This window comes from Lagopus muta, chromosome 6, assembly GCF_023343835.1.
Source record: "Lagopus muta isolate bLagMut1 chromosome 6, bLagMut1 primary, whole genome shotgun sequence".
NCBI classification, from domain to species: domain Eukaryota; kingdom Metazoa; phylum Chordata; class Aves; order Galliformes; family Phasianidae; genus Lagopus; species Lagopus muta.
This window is the reverse complement of record NC_064438.1, coordinates 23,357,030-23,384,304: the sequence shown is the minus strand read 5'-3', so window position 1 is coordinate 23,384,304 and position 27,275 is coordinate 23,357,030. Positions and strand designations below refer to the sequence as shown.

Sequence of the window (27,275 nt, the reverse complement as noted above, 5' to 3'; positions counted from 1 at the left end):
TTGAAGGCGGTGGGAGCTCATCTTGCACTCTTCCACTGCTTGAAGGCTAGCTGGGCGTCAGTCAGGGAGTGGTGAGCAATTGCTTGTGCATCATTTAAACAAGAACAACCAGAAGAAACCAGTGAAAAAAGCACGCTAAAGGCAGCACACACTCCTACCCTTCACACAGCCCCAGTCTTCAAGCATTGAAGTGGGCCTAAGACAGCATTTCTTAATTATCTCTTGAAGGAGTACACTGACAATTCTAGCAGCTTCTGTGAACTTCCTCCTCTGGCTCTACATCTCTCCTGGTTTCACATTCCCTGCCACTCACTGGGAGGTGCTGTTACAGCACTACACCCACACCCCTTTCTCAGCTCTCTGACTTACAGCTAGCAGCCAGCTCTCTCGAGCAATTGTCCATATGGATCTGTTCCTAATGATCGAAAAAACAACAACAGTTAAAAACAAGAGGAGGATAACAAAGGAAATCTAATGATCAACAGAAAGCAAGAAAGCTGAAGTATGAAGACAGATGAACGGTCTCTGTCTCTCCAACAGTAATGCTACCCACTCTCAAATCCTAGGCTCATTTATTAGCTGCTAACAAGTCCAATTAATTCTTGGCGATCACTTATAGTCTCAGGAGAAGATTAGAAGCGGGGCTATGATGAACAAAAAGGTAATCCAACCCAATCCAATGGTTTCAATTTTTTCCCCCTTTCCCTTTCTCTGAAGAACAGGGGTCAAATTATTTCACCTTAGAACTCTGTATTGGCTCACCTAATTTCAAAAAAACAAACGAAGTCATATATGCAGAAACCATTAGGCATTTTTCAGTCTTTGTAGAACAGCAAAACATTACTGCTATCACCAGTTTATATTCAAGCTTAAAATAAAAAAGCAATCAGTATGCAGTCTTAAAGATTGCCTGAAAAGATGATTTCTAAAATTAAGTCCTTTACAGAATCTACTCTGATACCTCTAAGCTCACATTTCTAGACTTGTTTCAACTTTTGCATGACTATGGTTAGTCACAGCAAGCTTGGCATCAAGACTGAATTAAGACAGATCACAAGCAGATGACTAGAAGTGAAGAAATGGTCAAATAAGAATATGCTTTTCTTATAACAGCTGTAAGCTCCTGCAAGATATGACACCCAGCTAAATCTGAGAGATATCCCTCAGTCAGTACTGATGAAAATCTAAATACTCACCTAGTCTCACAGCTGTGAGTAAGCTCCTCCAACCCCTTGTTCATATCTGTGTTGTGCAACTCCTCCTCCCCAATAAAGAGCAAGAGCTTGCGGCTGCCTTCCTTATGGTTATCTAAGCACCACTAGGCATTCTTTCGGTCATATGGGGTTTAGGTGGGTTTTTTTTAGCTTGTTTGTTTTGCGGGAGAAGAGTTACTTAATATAGTGAATGCCTCTTAGGGTCTTCTTCCTTTAGGGAAAGCAGGGAACAGTGACAGCAAAGACACAAACGCAATTACAGATATGTTCCAAACACGGTCTTTGTAGAACACTTTGGACAGCTTAGGAAAAAGTTTGTGCTAATTCTGACGGGTGGATGAAGACAGAGAAGACATCCTTCCAGATTAAAGTGTGGCATTCTCAGAGAATGAGAATCAATTTTTCTAAAGGAGAAGCAGGTTGTATACAAGACAGAAATTCTTGTGAAAAATATTTTCTCCCTTCACTGACTCAGTGTACGAATCCTGTAGAAAACAAGTTTTAAGTATTTCTTTTTTAGAAAACAGACAGCACGTCAGGTGTTCAGCTAGGATGGAAATGAGTCTATTGGGGAAAGAGCGTAGGGAAAAGAAGTTACAGGAAATAAAGAACTGCAGGTAGAAGTACAAGCAGTAGAAATAAATGTTTGGATTTGAGTTCTCTTAATCACAAGGCAAGGAGCAGACAGCTTCAAGGACATTTAACTGCTTTGCATTTAACAATGTCCATCTAACTAGACGGTAATACTACATAGATTCTGTTATTACTACACATTTGCTCTCCGAGTAGGAACTCAACCTCCACTTACCACCAGATGCCACAGAAGCCACACAGCACCTTTAAGCTCATCACAGGGAAGGTCAGTGGCTCTGAGGAAGATGATGAATTCTCTTAAGTGGACCCAAAGTCACATTCTTAATCTATTACTTCACCTGCTGACAAAGGTCATGCATCAGAACAAAAGATGAGGGAGCATTATGCAGAGGTCCTCATCACACAGCACCCAAGGAACAATTAATGCGTTATTTCAACAGGCAAGAGGAAGCACATATCCATGACAGACATAAAAAGGGTCAAGAGCAGCTACAACAGCATTGATTAGTTTGGCAATAACTCTCAGAGGAAAAAAAAAAAACAAACAAACGATGAAAGGTCCTATACTTAGTATGCCATAGCAAGACTTGGGGCAGAGGAAGCAATGTATACAACAACATGAGCTACTGCACATGCTGTTTTGCTCTATAGTAGCAGATTTATAACTGCAACTCAGGATGAGACAAGCCAAGCTGAAGACAAACATTCCTACACAGACTCTTACCAACGTGATTATATACCAGAAATAAGCCAGAGGCCAGGTCATAGTCATCATGGCTATGAAGAACAGGCCTGAAAGCACAGCCAGAAGACTGCCAACACACTGAACTCCCTGAGCCTGCAGACTGCTTTACTCTTCTGAGGGCTCTTCTACCTGCCCTCACATGCATAATGTATGCCCCAAATTCTCCTCGCTCTGGAAGATTGCGACACCACAGATTACGCGGACAGCAAAAATCTCTGCATAACCATGCACACAAATCTGCGTCAGCTTCTGGGATAATTACATAGGACTCCCACTGCTCCATAGGGAATTGAAGAGGAGGTGTCTTTCTTGAGGGGGCAAGAACCATACTGCTATCTCTGTGGGTTTCTAAGTCCATGAAAACAGAGGTCCCGCTGCACATCAATCACCATTTAAAATGCTCTTGGGCAGGCTGAAATAAGGAAAAGGCCCAGGGCCAAGAGATGACCTGCAGAACTGTTCAGCCACTTACCCCAGCACTCCCACCTCATGAAGACAGGGGAAGGATTGGATACTAATGCATTCTGGGCAGAAAAATGAATCAGTTTCCTGGCAGATACTAAACCCTGTTTATTCACAGACTTCAGCTCCAGCAGGTGCTTTCTTGAGAAGAGAAAGGGAGGGCGTCAGTTACATCACAGCTATTTGGCGCAATCAGTTAAATATGTATGCGCAAAATGTTTAAAATGCATGTTAGCTATTCAACAGACCAGAATGGCTCAACTGGAGAAATCAAAATCATCACTATTTTGGTTACAGTTGTATTACTGAGTCACATCACAAGTCCCTCTCTCTCCCTCTCCACTTGCTCCAGGCCCAAGGAGTGAATGTGCGCTCCACTGCAAATTCTTGGGCCCAGATTCTCTAATAAGGAGCGAATAATTGGATGAGGGCAATTTGCCCCCAGGCTCACTGTGCTGTGTGCATTCATAAAGAGCGTGAAAAATGAGCATGAGCATGCAATGTATGTAAGTGACTGCACATCTAACGATTAAGGGCTCCTATTAGCATTAAAAAGAGGCACATTATACCATCAACATCTCCAAATCCACCTCACACTCAAGAAAGCTCCAAAAATCCTCCACCTAAGCAAGCAGGTCTGAAACAGGAGGTCTGAAAGCCTATTGACAATTAATTTATTGGTGAAAGAAAAACAATCAAAAAACTCAGACATGGTGTTCACGTTATTTTATCTCAAGCTAGACCAGAAGATTGAGGAATCAGAGCTACAGAAGTTAACCATCTCAAAGACCACTATTAATTGTAAGTTGAGAGTAATCTCCTACACAGAATATCACACGTGCAAACCCAGCATACATAGGTTAACAGGTGAACAGAAGCAACCCTTCCAGACCAAGTGAGCCTGCCTGGACCTGCTGTCCACAATGCTGTAGTGGGAGCATGAGTGTGCATGGAAGCCCCATGCAGACAGCACAGGAGATGGACAACCTAACAAAGAACAGCTTCCAAGGGAAGAAAGCCATGCACACTTCTCCTGACCCGTAGGAAAGCTTTTTTATGATGTTCTCAGATAGTTATCTTCTAACTTCTAAGCAACTTGCGTTAAAGATCTTTATTTCATGGTCATCTCTTACTGTCCTCCCTACAAAAAAAAAAAAAAAAAAAAAAAAAGAAACCTCAAGTACCAAAACCTTACCTGCAGGAGAAGCAATAACATAAGACAATTTGGAAGCATGCACCTCTTCCATTTTAATAAAGGAAGAACACTTCAGTCCAGTTTCTCTTGCTACCATCCAGGAACAGAAAGACAAGTAAACAAGAAGACAAGTCATAAAACAGTTCCATAACAGAGATCTGTAGGGAAACAAGTCTTCATGTCCCTGAGACTGAAAGAAAGTGAAGTTTAGCTATTTCTTCTATCGGTGAACCCTTGATTCTAGGCCTGGCTGACAAGAAAGAGGTAAGAGAAAGGAAGTGGGTTGGCTGAGAAAACTCCATTAAGGCACTTCATAAGGCAGTGTCGCTTTTGTACCTGCTCAATTTGCAAACAAAGCTGCTGCAAGAATCTGCTACAGCCATTGCTGCATATTTAAATTCAGACCAACAAAAAGAAAAGAAGGCTTAAGCCTTCTCCCAAATTTGGCAAAGACTGCCCATGGTCAGCTTTCTGAAGTACGGTGGGAAGCTCAGCAACAGCGAGTAACTTCCATTAGTCGCTGCAAGAATCAAAGCACAGGAACCATTCTTTCCCCTCAAGCAATTCTCAGTAAGGAAGTAGCAAAGCAACCTTACATTATTCTTCAGTCAGGAAACCAGTCGTCAAAGGCAGAGGGAGGAATAAGACACATCTTTCACTTGTCCTTCTACGTAACAACTCACAGAATATCCACGAGCTCCAACTTCTAACATCTCAGCAAAACAAAGTCATTCCTGCCTACGCAAATAGCGCACTCAGTCTGGGAAAAAAAAACACCAGAGCATGACAGTGGTAGAAAACCTCCAGAGCCAGCACAGAGCTGCCCATTGGGTACCACTGCAGCCTCTCCAGCAGTTCTGGCTGCTGTAACATTCTCATGACGAAAGCCATTTTTATTTTCCATTGTTAAAAAAGGCCAAATAAACAACACTAGCCGGGTGTGTCAGTAATCTACATCACAGCTAGCAAAGTCATCTTTGTTCCTGCACATCCAAGCTAACATTTCCAGAACTCATTCCTAACCTCCAGTTTCGCCCTTTTCCCCTCACGTCCCTCTTCCCAAACACAAACCCAAACCAGTTTGCTCTGGCTGCAAAGCCCTTAACAACATCCATTTATCCCACTCACTACCGAGATATTACTCATCTCTAGTTACCATTATTTGTAACAAGTGTATTTGGAATTTAACAAGCTTGAAACAGCACAAACCTTTCCAAAACTACTATTTTATACACAAAGGCTACAAAGTTTGCAAAGAAAACCCTTCTTTCCACAACACCTATGAAAGAACACTACTGTAAGACCTATGTAATCTTTTTTCTTTGTGTACCTTACTTAAAGCCAGTTGTCTGGCCAAAATTCTTCAGTCCGTGTTTCCTACAGAGTCTTCCAAGCTTTGTTTTTCACTTGACAACACAGCAAGAACTCAGAATACAAATTTTATTCCAGCAGGAAGGTGATGTCTAAACAACATCAGTTCAAACAGAACAACCCAAAATAGAAGTGCCAGGGCACAAAGCTAGCAGGGTTTCCAGTAGTGATGGGCCTGAGTTTAGGGGTCACAGACAAATGACAAACCCACTCAACATCTACTGATAGATTCGTTGGTTTAGATTTGGCAAAGGAAACATTTACACTGACGTTTGTTCCGAGCAGTCAGAATTGTACTGCTGCATCTACAGCTCAGCAATGCACTGTTGTTCTCCTGCTCCATTCCCCCTTTTTAATTGAACTTAATACGTCACTGCTGTAATAAATATTAAATATTTGAATAAACAAACCACAGTTGCTGTAAACAATTAGGAAAAATAGTAACAACGCTGTTTCTGTTAATTAAGGAACTTAACAAGGTTGAATACAGTATGCATGCATTCTCTCTCCACTGTGAGACAAACTTGATAGGTTTGGGCAAGGCTTCAGTTCCCCCATGCTTCAGTTTCCTTCCCTTCCAAAAAAAAAGCAAGGGCAGAAGCATTACATTCTTCTCTTCGATTTTAGGCTACCTCTAGCCATTTTGATGATATATTTCAGGCACGGAAATGTCTGAGAGGCAATTCCAAGCCCATGACAGGGGACAGGGAAATATTTTGCTTGGTTTGTTTTTAAGGATAGGATATGAGTGATGAGCAATCCACTCCTTTAAGTAGTGAAAAAGCTACCAGGAGTCAATATATGCACAAATGTCAACATCCTGATCAATTAAACCAAAAACTAGAGCAGCGTATGAGAAGCTCAGGCTCTAGCAGGAGCTCCATAATCACTATATACATTTTCCTTCTTAAATATGGCACTTCCCATCACCAGGCAGGAATGTAGGTGTTCCTACTCTGCCAAACTAGTTTAATCACAGCCTGGGACCAGCCTGACCACAAGTCAACATCATAACTACTATTTAGAAACGGAAGACGTGTAAGAGGCATCCCCTCATAGTCATGAATAAGCCATGCCTGTCTACATCAGGAAAAAAAAAAAAAAAGCAAACACCATGAACATATGCACATTATGGAAAAGCCTAAAAATTTAGGAAATGGTTCAAGGTATACTTGAACAAAAAAAAATAAACTGCCCCATGGAAAAGGCGGTGACCCAGACTCCAGTCAACGTTTGCCAAGCATTCCTCCAAAAAACAAGCCACATATTTTAGAACTCTTCAGAGGAAGGATGAGTGCTCATTTAAGTGGGGACAAAAACCTTCAAGGCAGTTTGTAAAGTACCTCCAGATTTGGTAGGAAATGAGTGAGAATTTGAGATGAATTTGGTGAAGTTGTCAAGGTTTCTTACAGCTTCAACTTGAGGGTATTCACTTGTTACATAAAATACCCATTTCACCTCGAGATCCACAGCTATCCTTACCAAACCTTACAAAAGCCAAGAAGCTGAGCAGCCGTCCTGGCTGCATTCTGTATCAGTCACTTCCCCCCAAGATCCCCATTCATGCCTTTCCCCAAACACTAAAGAACCTACAAATGTATGACAACTAAGTACATAAACTGCAATTTAGGACTAGGAGTGGGAAGGGATGGGATCTCAAGCTATGGTTATTTTTCCCTGTTTATAAGAACTCAAACATTTCAGATCTGCAAGGAGACAACAAAAGCAAAGAGAGAAAGCAACATTACCACCTTGTGGCAGCAAGGCAATAAGGAAATAAGAAGAGTTCAGAGAAATTAAAGGGAAACAGACTGTGTGTTCCTTTTCCTATCCTAGTGAGTATATTGAGAGCTACAAGCTTTCAGGAAGACCATCAGGACTGAAGAAAGGTGTGCTGTGAACAGAAAGAACAGCCCTGCTGCACCTGCCACCACTTTAGGCTTTCATGGGCCTGGCAGGAGCATAGCAGAGATCTGTGGCTGCCCAGTATGTGAAACCACGGTAGAGCACTGACATCTTTCTGAGGGCAATACCACAGCCAAACTCACTCACCACATACAAGGTGGATGACTGGATCTCACTCATTACCCTCTATGTAACTTCCTCATCTCAGCCAAGCTCTGCACAGTCTCAGCCCAGGAAAGACGACGGGGCTCACTGTGCATAGCAAAAGCAAGGGCACAAGGGAACTCGGTCCTCAGGCATGAGCTGGCAAAATGAAAGACAAATTTTCCCCGGACACTATCACATCACATACCAGGAAAAGCTCATTTGCATTTGTCATTTTGTGCATACTGCATCCAAGACTGGAAAGCACCAAAAGAAGCCATGCGTTCAGACAAGCAACTTCAGCAGGCCAATTACTTGCACAGTGCTGTGGATGCTGCACTTCTGTACACTCCCAAACAAAATACAAGATTTAATACAGATGTCCCCAGAAAAAAAGAAACTCCTCCATCTTACATGGGCTCCTATATGTGCATGTGGCACATGGCACAGTTCAAAAGATTTCTCAGATTTTCAGACTGCTTCCACAGCCTACCTTGTTTGCCCAAGTAAGCAAATGCAAAAACATTCACAATTCTTAAAACAGGAACAGAAGCTGTTCACTCCTCAGCCTACAGAATTTGACCTCTAGAACGAGCACAATGGAGCCAGTCAGACAAGCCCGATGTTGCTGTTAGACAAAGCTTCTTAATGTAAGAATAAGGACAATAAAACACCTTTCCTCATCAAACACCAGCTTCTTTCAAACACGCCTGACTAGAGGACAAGACTCATCTTTCATTTACGGTATTCCCTTTGAATTTCTAGTAAAAATAAACAGGTAAACAGTATCAAAATTGCTGCCCTTAGCACACTGTGAACAGCTAAAGCTTGAATGCGTAGACAATTTTTTTCCTTGCGCATTTCTTCCCCCCCCATCTAGAATAGTTTCACAAGGTAAGATTTGAGTTGCAAGACTGTGGACATGCAAGTGGCACTACTTGTTCTCTGCATCCATTCTTGAAAGATTGTGGCCTACAGCATCATGCCAGAATGCAGAAGCAACAAATGATCTGAAAACTAAGAATTTTCTATGTGTAACAACTCACTAGATCTGTAGACACCACTGGTATCTCAATAACATGGCCACAGAAGTGGCATTTGGAGATTTGGACTGATTTTGTTAGCACTGCACTGTACTTATTTCATTAGCTAGCTGAAATACACATTGGGAAGGACCACTGCTAGGGTTTTATACATTATTTTCTTAAAAAGTTGACATCAGCTACACACAAGCAAGCAGCTGACTAGAAGGATTCTGCCATATCCTTATTCAACTTGTCATTATAAATCTGAATTGGCCCATGCAACAACAATGGTTTAAGGTACTTACAGGACCTTCTTCTTCACAAAGATTACAGTATTAACACAATGCTTTCTCAACCCATTTTTAATTAACAATTTACAGAAAAAAAATGAAGCCAGCTATCATCTGTTGCTCAATTATCTTTCCTTTATCCTGATCTTGCCAAAAGCTTCTATTGCCAATTTCATGCAGCACATTTCACACACCAATTTCAAGGATTTCTTTTCACTTTGATGTTAGAAGTGAGGCAACTATCAATCCACAAAGGGGGAAAAAAACCAAAACTTGCATTTGAATTAATGAGAACAGCTTGGAGAACCTCAGAAAAGCTGGACCTCAACCCCACCAGCTTCTGCTTAACTAGACCATGACCCTTCCCAGATTCATACACCACTAACACAGCTTCAAGCTCCTCAATGCCTGTACTGCTTTCAGGCCAAGTTGAAAATGACAAGGCTGCAACACTGCTGAGGCTCTCAGTGACACATTTCTCCTATTAGAGATGCCAGAGCTGTTAGTCAGGAATAGCTTCATTACATACTTATTAGTGCTTTCACAATTAGCCCAAGATAATTAATCCAGCATCATCAGAAAGAGCAGAATTGTTTCCATAACCAGCTGGCATAGCTGCAACAACACAATTCAAAGAGGAATATCTTTTATTAAACAACAAATTAACTTAATTGACCCTCTATGGCAATGTCATCTCAGCAAGCTACTTTTAAGTCAAGGAAACCATGTCAGGAAATGGATCCTGCCTTTGCATAAGGAATGGGAATGTACACAGTTTCCAGATGCAATTTTCAGCTTGTCTTTGAATGAAGTGCTCAACTGTCCAATGAGGACATCTAATGGAGAAACAAAGAAGAACATAAGGTTCAGGTTAAGAGCAAACAGATGAAGGTCTCTAATGCTAAAACCTAACCTCAGGTTCACAGGTACAAAACTACCTTGATTATAAGTATGTAATTCAATCACCACTTGCTCTCTCAGGCTTTAAGACTTACCTCCCCTCCACTATTTCCCTATCACTTTCAGCATTACATAGCTTACATTTCATGAACCTCAGTCACCATTTTTGCAGACTTCTGGAGCTGCAAAAATTAATACACCTTTTGGATACATATATGTAAAAGGTGTACATATATGGATATATATATATATATATATATATATATATATATATATATATATATATATATATATATATATATAGGCTATATAGAAGTGGTTCCAGAACTGCCCATCGTGAGAGCACAATCCATGTCTGAGAGGCTCTGCAGCTGGACCTAAGGATGTTAAAATGTGGGTAAGAAGATGCCTGCTGACTTGTTACTGCTCTATGAGGAAAAATGTAACAGTTGGTTTCAGGAGGGTAAAAAATTACAGCTGCAGGATACAGCTATTCCACATACAATGTTCCTTTTAAGGGCAAAGATTTCATAAAGCTCTCCACAGGTCCAACCAGTATGTTTAACAGGAAAGCAAATAAAGCTTTGCTTCAAGAAAATTGCCCTGAGCAATTCCACTACCATCAGACTGCTCACTGCTTCCAGGCTCCTTACCTCACTACATTACAGTCACCTACACTTCAGTTAGAAGTGAAGAAACTCCTGCCATGCCTGTTCTTAAGGAAAGTCTGACAGAAGCAGGAAACTGGAAAAAAAATAAGAATCCCTAAAAATCTGCCAGCAATCTCTGACAAAAGAGTTTCACTAAAGACTTCATACTACAGGAATTCCTCAGGAATTAAGCCTACTCATTGAGCTACATGCCTCAAATTCACCCAACCTAGCAAAAAGCACCTGTTTTCAGAGGCAATCAGGTAAGCAACTGACTGTGTACAAATGCTAGAATCATGGAGCAGACAGCAGCAACCAGCACCTGCAATGTCACCCAGAGATCCAGTTACAGGATTCTAGCTCTAAAGTCACAATCAGTTCAGCTCCTGCATGGTGGGGTAGACTGAGCTGTATGCCCCAGGACACTTTTAAAAAAATGGTAACTCCTACAGAACCAGCTGGAGGAGTGTACCTACAGATTCCACTATTTGGACCTCACTGTCCAAATAAGAACCAATAGCCTGATCACTGCATTTGCTCTCTTTATTTGACACTGCAGTTACTTAGTCCAGAGAACAAGCAACATGGTGGAGTGGAGATAAGAGCACATGCAGCTATTTCAAAAGAAAGATGATGTAAAACTTACTCGAATGCCATCTCAAATGTAAATTTGCCAGTTACTTTCCACCACTCAGCTCTTTTATATGGGTCTAGAGGACACCTGACATAAACTAGCGTCAGGTAAGCCTCAGCCCAAGAAAGTAGTAGTTACCATGTAATCAGCTTGACACTCTCGTGGCAGGCAATAAAAAAACACTGGGGCAAGGATTTAGAAGCAGATAAATAATTTCATGACCGCCACATCTTACTTGCTATGCAAACACAGAAACAAGAAAGGCAGCCACTGTTCCAGCCCACGTATAATCAGCTTATCTGCAGGAAGAAGAAAAGAATTCCCTTTCCTCAGGCACTCTTGTGTACAAAGCTTCATCAGTCAGTACCATTTGCTCCAAGCCTGGAAACTTTACTTTCCTAAAGCACACAGCATCCATTTATGAGAAACACCAGCACTGGACCTTTCCTCTGGCAAATGCATAAATCACTTGACCAAGAGGATGACAAATTGAGAGCAGTGGGGAAACCCTATGCAAAGAATGCCTATGTAGCTAAATCACTGCTACAAGCCAGTGGAGAGGAAACCTGATTTGGCTTGCTCCATTTCCTCTAACACATCTGAAGTCTTAAAAATCTTTCCAAAACAGAATCACCTAGCTAAAAATGAATACAGCAGGCCCTACAATTTCCAATGATCAGCAGCTTCCCAAGCAGCTCTCACCAGATTCAGGTGAAGAGAAGCCACTTTCAAAACTTACTTCTGTATCAAAGGCAAGCAAAGCACATGGGTTTGATCAAACACTCACAACTAAGGTATATGCCCAGCCATCTGATCTGGAGCTTTACCTTTTCTCACTCTACATGGCAACACCCAAGTAAATGATTGTTAATCCTTCCAACTCACCAACTCTCAACAAAACAGAACGCTCAGCCCCACTGAAAAGGACTTGGAGTACTGCTGGATGGCAAGTTCGGACGTGAGTCAGCAACGTGCCCTCACAGCCCCCCAAACCAACCATATTCTGGTTTGAATCAAAAGCAGCATCTCCAGCAGGCTGAGGGAGGTGATCCTGCCCCTCTGCCCTGCACTGGTGAGAGCTCACCTGGAGTACTGCATCCAGGTGTGGAGTCTCAGAACAGGAGAGATGTGGCCTTGTTGGAGCACATCCAGAGCAGGGCTACAGAAATGATCCAAGGGATGGAACACCTCCCCTACATAGGACAGGCTGAGAGAGCTGGAGCTGTTCAGCCTGGAGAAGGCTCAGGGAGACCTGAGAGCAGCCCTTCAGTACCTAAAGGGTGGGCTAAAAGAAAGAAGGGGACAGACTCTTTAGCAGGGTCTGTTGTGACAAGTCATGGGGAATTAGTTTCAATATAATGAATGGGAGATCTAGATTGGATACGAGGAAGAAGTTCTTTACAATCAGGGTAGTGAGGCACTGGAGCAGGTTTCCCAGAGAGATGGTGGATGTGCCATCCCTGAAGACATTCACGGTCAGGCTGGACTGGGCTCTGAGCAAACTTACCTAGCTGTGAGTGTCCCTGTACATTACAGAGAAGTTGGACTAGGTGGCCTTTAAGAGTCCCTTCCAACTCAAACAATTCTATGGTTCTGTGACTCAGAAAAGCAGCTCTCAACTCCTGCTTGATCTCCCATGCATAACCTGGGTAAATTCTCCATGCACAGTATGCACATGGTATGACATACTAAAGACAGCAGTATATCCTGTGTTCCTCTCTGCAACATCTGGGAAACATCAGGAGCACAGTTCATCCCAGAGCTCTTCTACAAAAGCATGTCCTTTTGCCTGTATGTGCTACGATCCTCCTTCCCCATTAATAGGCAAGTTCCCTGTCCTTACGACCTTCAGAACCCTATAAACAGAGTGACAACAGCAGCTATAAAAGACATCAATGCAATGTCTCAGTGTTTTCATCTACACAAACAGCACATAAACACATAAGAAAAGGTTTTAAATTCTGAAAGTACTGAAAAACTCAGACCAGATGGGAAAGGTTTGAGAAAAAATGGAGGAGGAAGGCCGGGCATATATCTTACCTCCTGAGTGAATCCTCCTCTGAGCTTTCCTCAGGCATTTCCTGGTTTAAGGCCTCCTGTGATACATTCCCAGGTCTGCTTGAAGCCGACTGGCTGTAAACTCTCTCCCAGTGCCCCGTCTCCTGGTTAAAGACCACTCCCATGGTCCTCTCCTCCTGCGGGGTGGAAGAGCTGCCCAGCTGCAGCCTGCTAGAGGCAGGAGCTCTGCCCTCGGTTCTCTCTGCAGGCTGCACCTGGCTGGTATTTGGAGGCACACCCTCAAATGTGCTTTGGACCTGCCCTGGTGTGTAGCTAGGCGTGCTTCTTTCCCAGCGCAGCGTGTCATTGTTAAAGGTCAGCAGGTTATGACAAGCGCGACAGCGGTTCAGGTGACCCCGGGATAAATTGGAATTGTTTTCACTGCTGTGTGGAGCCTGCTGATGGGAGGGACCAGGCCGATCAGGCTCAATGTTGTTGTTGAGCATTTCTTGAGCCTGTTGCGACTGGCTGGGCTCCCCAGCAATTCCCTGATCTAACTCCTGAAGTCGGTCATATTCCAGGAAGAATCGCCTCAAATCACACTGGAGCTCATTACGGATGCTGGCCGGATTGCTCGGGCCAGTGCCACTACCACTGTCCGCCTCAGCCCCTGGGGCTAGGAAGCCTCTCCCTTCTGTTGCAGAGGTATAGACTGATGCCTGGGAACCTCCCTCCTGCTGCCGCAGCACCGACAGCAAGCTCACAGAGGAGGCACTGGTCCTAGGGGGAGGCATGGCTTCCAGCTCTGACCTGGAGCTCATGTTCAGCACTGTCCTGGACCAGTCAGACCCGCCCAAGCCTGAAGCCATCTCTCTTGCAGACTGCTGGTAGCGGGACTGGTGGCCTGCCAAGGGCCCGCTCAGGGACCGCCGCGTGGGGCCCAGGCTAAGGTTGCGCAGGGTGTTGCCAGCAGCGCTGCTCTGAACTGTGCTGAAAGCAGAGGGCCTGTTAAGTATCCCCTGCTCCTCCTGTGCTACAGATGCCTGCTCTGGGGGCTGGTAAGGCTCTGTCTGCACAGAGGAGAAGGACGTGCCAGTGGCCCCAGAAGACGTGGAGGGTGCGTTTTCCTGGTGTGGGAACAGAGAAGACGGAAGTCTTGCACTAGAGCATCGGCTGCAAAGGCACAACATCCCCAAGTGCTGACAGCACTCTGCTGTGGGGTAGCTGACACGCTCCCGGAGCCTGTTATAAACAGATGCCCTTGTGTTCTCACTGGCTGGAGGCGGAGGTGGTGGTGGTGGAGGCGGTGGAGGGGATGGGGTAGCAGAGTCTTGAACACTGTTTTGCTCTCCCACCTGTATGCCAGAGGAGCGGGAGGACAACATATGCAGGAAGTTGTGGAGGAGAGGTGTGCGCCTCACAGGTTGAGAGGGAAGGATAGCGCGCTGGCGATAATGCGGCATCTCTGTGCTGTCCACGGAGATTTCCACTTCCTCGTCACTCTGCAGAAGGAAACAAAGCTCAGCTTCCTCACAGCAAAAATCCTACACTTCCAGATAAACACAAGAAAGCCGACTACTATCCCAGACAAATGAAAGGATGTGATAAAGCCTCTTCCTAGAGATGAAAAAAGAGTCTGGCTTCCTGCAAGTCAACGCTAGACTTCAAAGGAGCTCATTTCTGGGATCCAGACGAGCTCTTCCTGCAGCCAAGTGAGCTAGAACAACACACAGTTTATACCAACAGAATCAGCAGCACGCGAGAGCCAGCAGCAGTGAGGAGCACTGCTAATCATACCTTACAGAGCTTCAAATCCAGGAGAATGTCACAAAACAACTGAAAGACCAGGCGGATGAAGAAATCTGTCCCACCACTAATGACAGCAGGGGCAAAACAAGCACACTTAAGAGTTTTTTAATAGTCCTGCACATTACGTGAAAACATTCCTACGACCAATTAAGTTGGGACAGAACTCAGCCTGGAAAGTCTTCAGGTTTTTGGAATAGCACAAGGCTGATTAGGAGCAAAGTAGGGTTAATACACATAGAGCACCTTTTAAAGAGTCAGCCAGTGTGGGTACTGACATTACCCTTACCTGCTGGTTGGAAGGGTTAACAATTGCTGTGAGCAAGTAGTGTCCCAAGGGATCAAACCGTACTAGCCTAAAACAAGAGCAAAGACAGTATCAATCATCAGTTCACATTCCACATTGACATAGGAAGTTGGACACTGCACAAAAGAAAATCCTACATGAAATACATGCACTGAGAATGTTACTAAGTTATTACCTTAGTTTCTGAAGGCATCAAAAAGCTTACACATTAAGAAAATACATTTTGTACCTTAAGACTGCAGTTATTTTTTAGTCCACAGCAATGCTACAGAGGAGTTAAAAGCTGGAAGCAAGCACTTCTGCATCAGTTGGAACAGCCAGGAAGTTTTAGAGAAAATGTACATAACTAATACAATTTGGAATTCAGTACAAAGGGAAAGATTAACTCCTCTTGAATGTTTCTTCATCTTAAACTGCTCAAAGGATGGCATCAAGTTTCCAGCAACAGTTTTCTCTGTAATTGCACTTGCATGGTAGTTGAGCACTCTCTTCCAGCAACTTCTGGGTTCTCTCATCCTTAATGCTGACAAGTTTAATAACCAAGTTTACAAACAAAAACAGAGTCGATCCAAAGACATTTACAGGACTATAAATAAGAACAGCCAAACTGATATCCTATTTCCAATTGCTTTGCCTCCTACCCACAGAACTCATTCTACTAGTTAGATGAAAGAGTTGCAGATAATGCTTCTCCCCACTCTCTCTGTGTGAAGGATGCAGTGTCCCACAGGAATAACCCTCAGCCCCCAAGCCAGACCATTTTCTCTAGATAAGCATTCACTGCCCCTGGGAAAAAGAACTCACCGGACCCGCTCCATTTCGCTGGCTGTCTTCACCACTGCAAAAGGCTCTCGACGGCTCCAGTCCCAGAAATGTATCTCATTGGCCGTTGCAATCAGCAAGAGTTGAGCCGTAGGATGAAAAGCGAGCGATGCAATGGCATTGTTGCTATCTGTGAACCAGCTTTCACTTCCACCCTGGGTAAGGAGTCAAGAATCACAAGCAGTTTATTGTGCAGTTTGAGATCAGTGGGTTTCCATGTACGTGCCCTCTCCAAAACTGCCTACAGCATGGAAGTGACATATTTTCAACAGCAACAGCCTCTCTAATACGAGTCCATGTCATGACCACAGCACTGTCTACAGCAATGACCACAAAAGTATTTTTACAACTGGGCAGGCATGTCTCAAGCAGCCCATACAAGCTGTCTTTCAGAACAACTAGGTGAATACACAGGTTTTGTCTCTGAAAAGATCATTCAGCAAAGTAGAATAGGCAGGGCAGGAGCTTCTCTAATGAAAAGTTCAAATATGCCCAGTGGAATGAAAGATATCAAATCTTTCACATAAGCTAAACAGGCACCTGGCACAAAGTTCTCCAGAACTACCACTTGTACCAAATATATGTGCAAGGCTAAGAAGAACAACCTAGTTGGCCTGACTGAACAAAGAACCTGTCATCATCTCTCTAGACAAAGGAGGATGGCTACAATCTGTTCTACGTAAAACTTCCAAACAGGTTTCTTACCAGGCAACATCTGGGATACAATTTCAGACTAAAAAGGTCAACCACCCACCAAGTACAAAAAGTGTATGAGTTTCAGGAAAGACTTACATGTAGATCCCAAATTCTAACCTCCCCATCTAGGCATCCTGAAGCAATGAGGCCTGGGATGGTGGGATGAAAGGTCACACACCAGGGAGTGCGGCGATGTCCAACCAAGGAATGAACACATTTGCCCGTTTTCACCTCTGTGATGTAGATGTTGTGGTTCACATGCGTGGAAGCCATTAGGGTCCTGGGAATGCAGAAGGCAGGATAAACATCAACATGAAAAGAATACAGCAAGACCAAACTGTGGTTAGCTTCAATTCAACAGGGTCTTTCCACATCTAACCCAGCAGCAGTCCCGCAGAGAGCCCCACATTCAAAGAGTAAGAGGCTACTGTACCAAAGGCAATGGAGGTTCTTGTGGCCAGATTTTTGGGTTCATGCAAACAAGCTCATCAGATCTGCAAGCACAAACTTGACTTTTAAAGTCAGAGTCAACATACAACTCAGAAAGAACTCTTTTGAGTGACAGTTTGGGGCAAATAAACATTTCCAGTTTTCCACACCAGCTCAGCCAGAGTCAAGTGACACTGAGAGATCCCACCTCCATTTCTGTTTCCAACATAGGCATCATTCTGCTCTGTTCTCTCATCCTCAATATCCCAGTGGATGTGCCTCAACACTTGGTATGATGTGATGAAGCACCCTTTACTCCCTCAAGTTTTTTTATGAGATCTCATGGCAGCCGCACAAATCCCTTTTCCTTAAAACTACAGATCTCTTAGACACCTCAGAAATTAAATACCAGCTACACCCAAAGCTGTGAGATTAAGAAGGTGTGCAAGTCCCATCCATGCACGTCAGGAACCAGAAGTTTTCTTGGCTGTTCAGGCTTGAACAACTCAAAGGGCACAAACCTCCTTCACTTCTGTAAGTGCAAGGAGACTGCTGAAACAGGGAATGAACTAGGAGTTAATTACCTGTCTGGACTAAACGCCAGCAAGAAGGTGGAGCGTGGACTGTCTGGTAACTCAACTTTCTGAAAAAGCCAACAAAGCAGGAAGTGTTGCAAGTGTCATATGATCATACTTGAACTGTAAGCCACACAGACAGTAAGGGGAACCTGCTGCAGGAACATATCTATTATCACACCTCTGCAGGAACTGAACACAGCCAGAGAGCATATCAAGCGTAACACATCAAATATACAATTGTGAGAATTTATTTCAAATCCCTGCCTCCCATCCCCCACTCCAAAATCAACCTGCACACCTCTTCCACCACCTTACCTTGCCCTCCCATTTCATCCATCGAGTTTTATCCTCCACCAACTCCTGCAGGAGCCGCTGAGCTCCCAGTGCCTGGGTACCTCGTTCCCTACCCCACAGGATGCGGACCGCATTCTTCTCCGGTACAACCTTCATGACTCTCAGCAGCCTTTGTGATACCAAATACAGGGAGAAGATACCAGCAGGAGCCTTCCAGATGACAACCAGCACCAAGCTACCAACAGGCTATCCACATTTCAACCTTTTATCTTCATGGAAACCTAGAAAGAGAAACAATAAGAAAGGCAGTTTTTAGCTGGATGAAAAAAGAACTTTAAATCCCATTACACTAGATTTAAGAGGAAAATCTCCCTCCCCCAGCTTTTGCTACCTTCTTCCATTATCGAGACCCAAATTTGACAGTTTTGCAACAAAAGATTACTTTAAAAGGTTTTTGAAAGCATCCAGCCCCTTCCATATACAGATGTCCTAGATATACCACATCTAAAGAGAACTAAAATAGCGGACTCGAAAACTCTCATCCTTCCCAACATCTCTTGCTGTACATAATAAAGAAAGAATATTTATAAACTGATAGTCTTTGAACCTTAAAGAGATACCTCTTATCTGGGAAGACTGAGATAGCAAGAGGAAGAACATTAAAAAATTGACAACACGAGAGGAGTCTCTGGGGAATCATCAGATTTCAATAAGAGCAACCTGCAGCGCTGCAAAGGTCAGACAACTGGCACACCTCAAGTCCTAATTATTTCCAATTCCATCCCAACAGTTTACAATGTATGAAAACAACCACTTATCAGACCAAAGCCTTTCAGTGAAGGCTGTGGTGGTATAGTGGCCAGTTCCATTGAGATGACTCACACTGTCTGCAACTCATCTTTCTACTCTGTTCTTAGAAAAACAGTTCACCCAAGTAATACCAAATGGCAAAGATTAATGCTTTTAGTACACTTCAAGCTACCAAGGAAAAGCATTAATAATATCTGGGTATTTGTTTTTTTTAGAAAAAAAAAGTTCTTTGACAGAAGCAAACATAGCAGCCCTAATAACAACCATGTTACACAGACTTTGAATAGTCTCACACATAGGGGTTTGTTATCAAAAGCTCTCCAATTAAAATTTTTGTAGAAGACAGAACAAGGAACACTGCTGCAATGCTACTACCTTTTGATCCCAGCAGAGTGCATATACTACTCTGTCATCTCTTCACAATGTAAAGATCAAAAGATGAGTCCTCCCTGCTTCATGGCACATTGAACAAAACCACCCATGTGCTACTGTGAAGAAAGTGGTAACATAAAAAAAAAACCAAAAACCTTGAACCCACCATACATCACACACGGGAAAAAAGATTCACGTACACAAGAGCTGGATTTTTATGTGACAGAATTCAAAGCAGTCATCAGCAAGCCTTCCCTTCCTCCCTAAAAACAAAAAGCCTCCTGAGCAAATGATTGAAGACAGCTGCTGTTTACAGGGAGGAGCTCAAGAGATAAGCCAGGAAATAAGTTCTGATAAAGCAGACCAGCTTTTATTTGTAAAAGTTCACCAAAGGGCATTGAAAGTGATGAATAACTGCATCAGCCTTGCTAGAACATAAATTCAGAGCAGAGAAATTCAAGTTAGCTGGAAATTCCCTGATGCTTAATATGAACAACATGTGGATCTTCTGTTTTAATAGAGAAGCTAAACTGCTCAGTATAAAGTAAACCTTCTTTTGAGAATCTGTGAAAGTCAGCCAAACCTTAGATAGGAGTTATCTACAAAATAAAAGCCTTACTGAAAACTAACAGAAAGACTAAAGCTGTCACGCTGCAAGAGTTCATAAAAGCAACTGCACAAATTAAAAGAGGCCAGATCCAAAACAAGGCTAACTAGAGTAGGTACAGCCAAAACTGCCATGTAACACCAGAACTGCTAACCAAAGGCTTTTTTTTTTTCCCCACTAAGCTAATAAATCCACACCTGTATTCTGCAAACACCAGTTACCCATTCAAAAGTGACCAGGATCAGAGTGAAAGAAGCATGGCAAATTAGGACAGGCAAAAATCAAGCCCATTTTACGGAAGCAAACTGTAAGCGTAGTTTCATCCAGGGAATCTGAGAAAGCAGCAGCCAAATAGTCTTTATAGGTTCTTTTAAGGTGTTAAGTACACATCAACCCAAGAATAAATGTATAAGCCAAACACAAATGGAAGACTAGACTTGCAGCTGGAATAAGCTGAAGTCTGAAGAGACCTCAAACCTCAAGTTTCAGAGCAGCCTTCCGACAGGTGTGAAGAACAAACAACCTCAGTAACTGAAGAAATCCAATAATTTACAAGCAGGAGAGCCCAATTACTCATAAAAAAGAACAAGCTCTGACAACTTCAGAACATTTCAGTTCTAGTAGAAAGAATAATATTACATGAAGTACAATAGCAACAAGGAAATCAAGATGTTTATCAAACACCTTGATGTTTATTCATGCCGTGAGCAAGTTTACACATTGTAAAATAAACAGATAACAGCTCCAACTGCATTTTGTGAACACCTTGTATTCACCTTACTTAAAGGCTAAGGTAAGTCACCTTCACAGAATAACAGCAAGTACCTACCTTAAAACAGCTTATCTACATCTTTGCAGACGTGTACTAATTTCTTGAACTAATTTGGATACCACAAACGCTTCATACGTGAACGTGTTCACACTTGATGTTTTTCCTGCAGGGACTGTCCCTCATTTTTCAGACACTGTGAACTGACTCAACCTCTTGAAGTCATTTGAAAAGAAAACAAAATAAACCCAGAGACTTAAAGCTTAAGGACTACCCTGTTAGCCTGCTCAACACATGGAGACGTTGGGATCTCTTTGGAGAGCGCTGAGAACAGCTCCTGGAGCGGAGCTGCCACACCAGAGTCACCAACTACTTTGTGGCCAAGCTTTACTTGTGCTTCAGAAGTTTTAATCCCTTATCTGAATGAGTCTAAATGCAGGAACTGCTCTGCACTACCTGGCTCTACAAGATGGGCAAGGAAAAAAGACTCATAGTCTTGAAGTATAGAAAAGAGACGCAGCGCAGATAGGTGTATTTCTTCTGCTACCTTTAGTAGGAAGATTAACTTAGTGGATAATCTCTTGCGGGGTTCGACTAACAATGGAGCTCAGAGAGCTTAATACTGCTCCCTCTCAGCGCAAAGGAAATTCACAGCATACTGCACCAAAGCTGCCCAGGCCAGAGATGGAGCAATGCAGTACCAGCTGCTGCTATTACAGACACCTGGGCTACCGCAGCTGACGAACGGCTGACCACCAGAACAAGGAACTGCTCCGCAACCAGTATTTTTCTGTTTTCTTGTTTTGGTTTTAAATCAGGATGACCCAAAGCGGTGTGCATCATCTAGAAGATGAGGTGATGGCCTGGTTGTGGTCCAAGGCACCAGACAAATTCTGAAAATGGAAACTCAAATTTTTCTACAATTGGCAGCTTTGTTTCCTTAATAGTTTTCTCCCTCCAGGGCATTTCAGGACAGCATGCTGGGCTGTTTACAATTTTGGAAAGAGCAATACACAGCCCAGCCCCAAGTCTTCTGACTTTCTCTGCGCCAGCTGCACTTGAAGAAGCCTCAAGAATTCCCAGACTCGGATCAGCGTGAGCCCCACTGCGACTTTACAGATGCTGAACTGCTAGGAAACCATGGCAAAGCAGCAAACTGGTAACGTTTCAGGGTAGCACAGGACCCCAAGAAACTGCCAACAAATAGGTGAGGACAGAAATGGAATTTAAAAAGTGCATGCAAATAGCCTTACAGAAAGGACGTCAGGATATTTTATGCATTATGCAGTAGTACAGTGCTCCAATTAGATGTCTCAGCACTTTACAGAGATCTCGGTCCCATTTTCAATATACACACTGCTTTGGCATTAACAACTTTGTCGAGAATCTGAGAGCACAGCTGGCAATCAGAAAATGCTGTTTATAATAGGAGTTCTATCTAAAAGATGGCTCAAAGACCTTTGGTCAGGTGTAAAGACTTTCTGAATGCATTGGTTATCAAGGTGATGCGATCTCTGTAAGGTATGGGCCAGTGTCAGCGTCATACATTGCAGTACAAAAACACATGGTTTGGGGAAAAAGCAAACAAAGCTACAACTTTTGTGAATGACAAAGCATACGACCAACCTGCAAAAGCACAAGCAGACTCAGACCATTTACACTGTGGACAGCCCCACACTCCAGCCATGCCCATATCCACCGTGTAAGCCCATAGCTTCTATTCTCAAGATGTCTCTTCTCAAGTGAAGCATCCAGTCACTATCAATAAAGCGTGCCATTTCATTTACTCTAAATTAAGCTTCAGGCTGCAGGCTTGGAATATCAGCACATTATTTCTTAAGCAGTTCTCATGCAGCATTGGCAGTGATTAGTATAAGAGAAAGATCCACGTGAATGTGCAAATATAGGCAGAAACAAGAAAAAAGGATTAGAAAAAAGCTCAACTTCCATTGGGCTGTATGGAATAGTACAATGCTCTCAAGAGTATTTTGACTGTATTTAATAAATATCAGTGATAACTTAGCAATCCATCCCTTGTACATGATAATAATAAGACCAGCCATGAAAACAGTTGTTAAAGTGGTACAGACCACGGCCTTGTTTATACTTCAGGTTTTCCCCATCTGCAATATAGGGATAATGATGCCAGCATCTTCCTAAATCACACAAAACAACACACGTAAGAAACCCCAGAGCCTACATCCTGGTTGGAAGACCACCTCAAGTCCACCAGCAGTTTTACTAAAACACCGATTCAATTCATACCAAGCGCAGTGCCGTTCCTTCTAAGCCTCCTCATGTCTCCACTTGAAAGATTGAGCAAAATAAAAAAAGCTTATGTAAAATCAAAACAAAACAAAGCTGATTTGCCCTCTCTGTGCTGCATCAGCCCAGCTAAATAAACAAGAGAAGCCAAAGAGTCCTAGTTTGGTAAGTAATCGAACTACACAGCAATGGAATTCAAACTATGCAATAACAAGAAAAATCAGTAAAAATGGGTGATATGACTCATACCCAGAATAGCTCCACTGATCTAAACTTAGAGTCTCCTGCTCCTCCAAAGCTTGTCCCACGCTCAGTACTGAGCAGCCAGAACATATGGATTACTGAGATCGTACCTGATCAGCTGCATAGTTAAATTTCCTCTTCACACCACTATTTGTCTTCCCTTAACTCCACCTGTACTGACTCTACTTAAGCTGTAGGTGCATTCTGAGAGATTTTGCCTCTCTGTGGGTTTAAAAAAACAAAACAGAAAAGGTTTTTCATGGAGACAACTTCAGTAGTCCACAGAGGTACAACAAACAACTTCCTCAAGCACAGCTAATCAAAACAGCAAAGGAAGCAGAACTAGAGTGCTTTCTGCTTCTACCCTCTATACCAGTGATTATCCTTAAAAAACAAGCAATAAAATAAAACACACCAACTTAAGCAAAGACACTGGAAATACTGGAAAGTTCCTGACCTCAGGCTACTAAAGAGCATAAAGCCAGCCCTCAACCTATCTGCCCTAAACTGTCAGAAGAAAGGAAAGTAAGGAGAAGAACAGAAATCAAGTTTGTGCTCTGAAGTCTTCCTTTGACCAAGGCCTGAAAGATTTGAAAAGCAACTCCAAAGCACATCTTCTGCAGATGCATGAAATACACTGTTCTAAGCTGTATCTGCAACTCTGAGCACTTCCACAAAAATCACAACAGAATCATGAAAAAAAAAAAAAAAAACCTAGCATTAGTGCTTCTTGATTAAAAAAAAAAATAATCATAATTGTGCTTTAAATTGGAACTACAAGCAGCTCAGGAAATTTAATTAAATCACAAAGACATCAGTACATTGTCAGCTTGAGATACTGTACGACAGCAACAGGGAGCTGACTGCCAACAGAATGTTAATTTGTCTTCCCAGTCTGGATTAAATGAGTAAGATACTCTTAAGAGAACTTTTAAGTGTCGAGAAGTACATTTAATTGCTAGCTATTTACAGCAAAACTATCAGGAAGCGGAAGAGAAAGTTGCAGATATCAACTTCTGAAGGTCAGCAAACTGATGGTAAAGATGAGAAGGGAAGTTGCAAAAAAAAAAAAAAAAAAAAGGTAAGTGATAAGCTGTGTCTGGTGCCGGATGGCTCCACTGCCCTGTGGTATTTATTATGGAGCACTTTCACTTCTACTATTACTATTTCCACATAAACTTCAGGACTTCTTGAGAAGATACTAGCTTAGATCCTCAAGCTAGGAAGAGAATATATAATTTTACAAAGCCATAAGACATGTCAAACAGGAGACGTGAGATCCAGCAGACTGCTTGTTTCCTAACTCCATGCTCAGCCCATGGTACCTCTGGCTTAGTGTTGCACACTGTAAGAAATGAGGGTCAGAGAGAAACAGAGCAAAAAATAACGCAGATCAACCCCTTCCCAGAAGCACTCACAAGCAGATAACAGAGTAAGGAAATGTGAATTCAAGGGGAAGTATTTCATTCATTCAAGACAGAGCTCAAGGTATGTCCACCTTAACGAAGCGAGGAAGAAAAAACAACTGGAAGTGAGAACATTTTTTCAAAAAACACAGCTCCATGTGGTTTTCCTGTTCATGTGGAAATAATCAAACATGGTAACAAGGCAGAAACGAAGATTAGCTACAAGAAGCTGAAGTCTTTATGCATAGCTTTCCCCTTCTCTGTCTCTGAAGGTGAGAAAAAAATAAGGCAGTGTCAGGAGCAGGGGGGCAGAGACTACTCTCAGCAATTCCATGCTGCACAAGGTGGTGAATCAGCACTGAGTGCCAGCAATGGGCAGCAGGCAGGGTTGCTCCAGGGACAGCCCAAGAGCCCATCTCAACACTACCAGAAGCAGACGATACGAGGACTCTCTGCATTCAGTCTTAGCATCTCACCACCCCATATGTCCTCACACAGCTCTCAGAAAGTAAAGTTCCTGGACAACAGGTACCGTCAAAGATCCCAGCAGCCAGCATTAAACTTAGCAGGCACACAGGTCTCCTCTGGTTTTAAGCAACCCAATCAATAGGTCTTTCACTAAGTAACTGCTATACAACTGAACAACCTTCAACTTAAAAAATTCTAGCATTAATCCCCTTTCACTGCCCTGCTACTTTTGAAAACAATAGCTCTTCTGCCCTCTGATCACTCACACTTTGATTCTGTGGCTTCTCTTGCTAGGCAAGTGCAGGATATTAACACAAGAGCACAAAAGGTAACTATTAACATGCACTATGCCCCTTATCAGCTTTCCATACCAGCACAATGTGGAGGAAAAGAAAAAAGAAAAAAAAATACCTTAATGCTATTTGTCTCAAGAGTATTAATGAATATTAACAACATCAGTGACTTTTCAAGTGTTCCAAATTCAGTTTTGTTTGCCAACCAGTGTACAGAAGATACTAAAGTAATTTTCCAACAGTTTCACAAAAAAATATGATGCAAGAAAGGAGCAAGTACTCAGATCCCACCCAATGGCAGGGGGGTAGTAGTAGACTGTATTACCGTTCCTCTTCTTTACAAATGGTCATTGCAGTTGCACAAAAGTTAAAATTACTGCATGAAAAAGCAGAAAACAAGTGACCAAGAATCCAGAGGGTCAGCTATGACTCACAAAAGGGCAAAAGAAAGAAAATTAAGGAGAAGCTGTCAGCAAAGTAAACAATCTGCCTAACTCCCCAGCAGCAAAGCCTGAAGAGGCGAGTCCACATATCTGGATCCAGGCACATTCTGTGTTCCAAGCACCAGAAGAATAAACACCAAAATGCTAACAGAGTGTAACACTCATTAATGCCCACAATGCCACAACCCAACAGGCGAGCACAAGGTGCCCAGACGTCACCTCAACCCATTTTCAGAAAACTAACCCAAACCAAAGCTGAGCAGCACTGTAACAGGCTGGCAGGGAATGTGTATCAGGAACAGCTCACGGCCAGGTCCCACTTCAGCATTCCCATCAGCAATCTGAAAGAGGATGGGAGTGGCAGCAGCTAAGATGCCAGATGACATTTGCAACGGCCACTGAACTAAGCGGGTGGGGCTGTAAACAAGGGCAGCACAGAAGAACACAGTGGGCTCCATACAGAGCTCTGCAAATGTTTGGTGTGGAGGAGAAGCGGAGTGGCACTGAATGCTCTGCCTGAGCACAGCTAAACTCACCGAGGACTCACTCATATCTCGATAAAAACCTGCTGCGAATCCATCTGCTACAGCAGGTTAACGTTGAAGTATACACCAGGAAAAAACAGCGACCATCCCAAATGACCCTTGGGAATGAATAAGCCTTTTTTAGAGCAGAAATTGTGTTGCTCGCTTCCCGGGGGCCGCGCAAGGAGAAACTCTCAGAGAACACGGAGCACCGTGGGCAAAAGCAGGAGTCTTTTCTATAGCCGGTGAAGGACCGGGCTGCGCTCCCCCACGAGCAGAGCGGCGTCAGGGTCAGCGGCGGAGACACACGCCGGGGCCTTTCACACCAACATCACTTACACGGCGAACGCTCTGCACCACCCGGCGAAACACTGAGGAAAAGACCTGAAAACGCAGCCCTCACGGCTCGACGCCCCAACCCGCAGCCTCCGCAGGGCTCCGGCACCAGCGCGGGGCTCGGGGGAGGCAGGAGGGGGCAACACGGGGGCAGCGCGCACCGGGGACGCGGCTCTCCATCCCGGCTCCAGCCGCCGGGGGCCCAGCAGCGCCGCCGCGCTCCCCCCGAGCCGCCCCTCCCGGCCCCGCGCCCCGGAAGCCCAGCGCTTCCTTCGCGCGGGCCGCGCCCGCCCGCCGCTGCCGGCACGGGGAGCTCGGCCCGAGGAAGGGCCCCGTCCGCAGGCCTCGGGCCCGGAGCTCCCTCACAAAGACCGCGGCCCCGCTTCTCCCGCCAGGCCCCCGGCCCCGCGCGGGCCGGTGCCGCAGCCTTCCGGGGCCCTGCCGCGGGGACGGCCGCGCCCGAGAGCCCACCCGGAGAGCGGCTGCACGACGCCTCGCTACAGCCGAGGCCGGGCCGGGGCGCGGGCCCGGAGCCTACCTGAGGCGGGGGGCCGGGCCGGGCGGGCGGGAGCGGCCCCCGAAGCTCGCTCGCTCGCCTCCGCCGCCGCTCCGAGCTCCGGCCAGGCCAGGCAGCCGAGCGCCGAGCCGGGGCCGAGGAGCGGCGCCGAAAGACGGCCAGG

The 27,275-nt window shown here is 44.0% G+C and overlaps 1 protein-coding gene across 2 annotated transcripts in view; it reads right to left on the bottom strand.

Annotated features, from left to right (window-relative positions):
* AMBRA1 (autophagy and beclin 1 regulator 1) overlaps positions 1 to 18,215 on the bottom strand; it is a 115,828-nt gene extending 97,613 nt beyond the window's left edge. For both annotated transcript variants that reach the window (XM_048949401.1, XM_048949402.1), the window contains exons 1-6: positions 18,081 to 18,215; positions 17,772 to 17,830; positions 16,855 to 17,038; positions 16,045 to 16,217; positions 15,223 to 15,289; positions 13,170 to 14,629 (exon numbers count right to left, since the gene is read on the bottom strand). In XM_048949401.1, coding sequence (XP_048805358.1) covers positions 13,170 to 14,629; positions 15,223 to 15,289; positions 16,045 to 16,217; positions 16,855 to 17,038; positions 17,772 to 17,830; positions 18,081 to 18,215 — 2,078 coding nt within the window. The remainder of the gene's footprint in view (positions 1 to 13,169; positions 14,630 to 15,222; positions 15,290 to 16,044; positions 16,218 to 16,854; positions 17,039 to 17,771; positions 17,831 to 18,080) is intronic.
* Between the last annotated feature and the right edge of the window lie 9,060 nt (positions 18,216 to 27,275).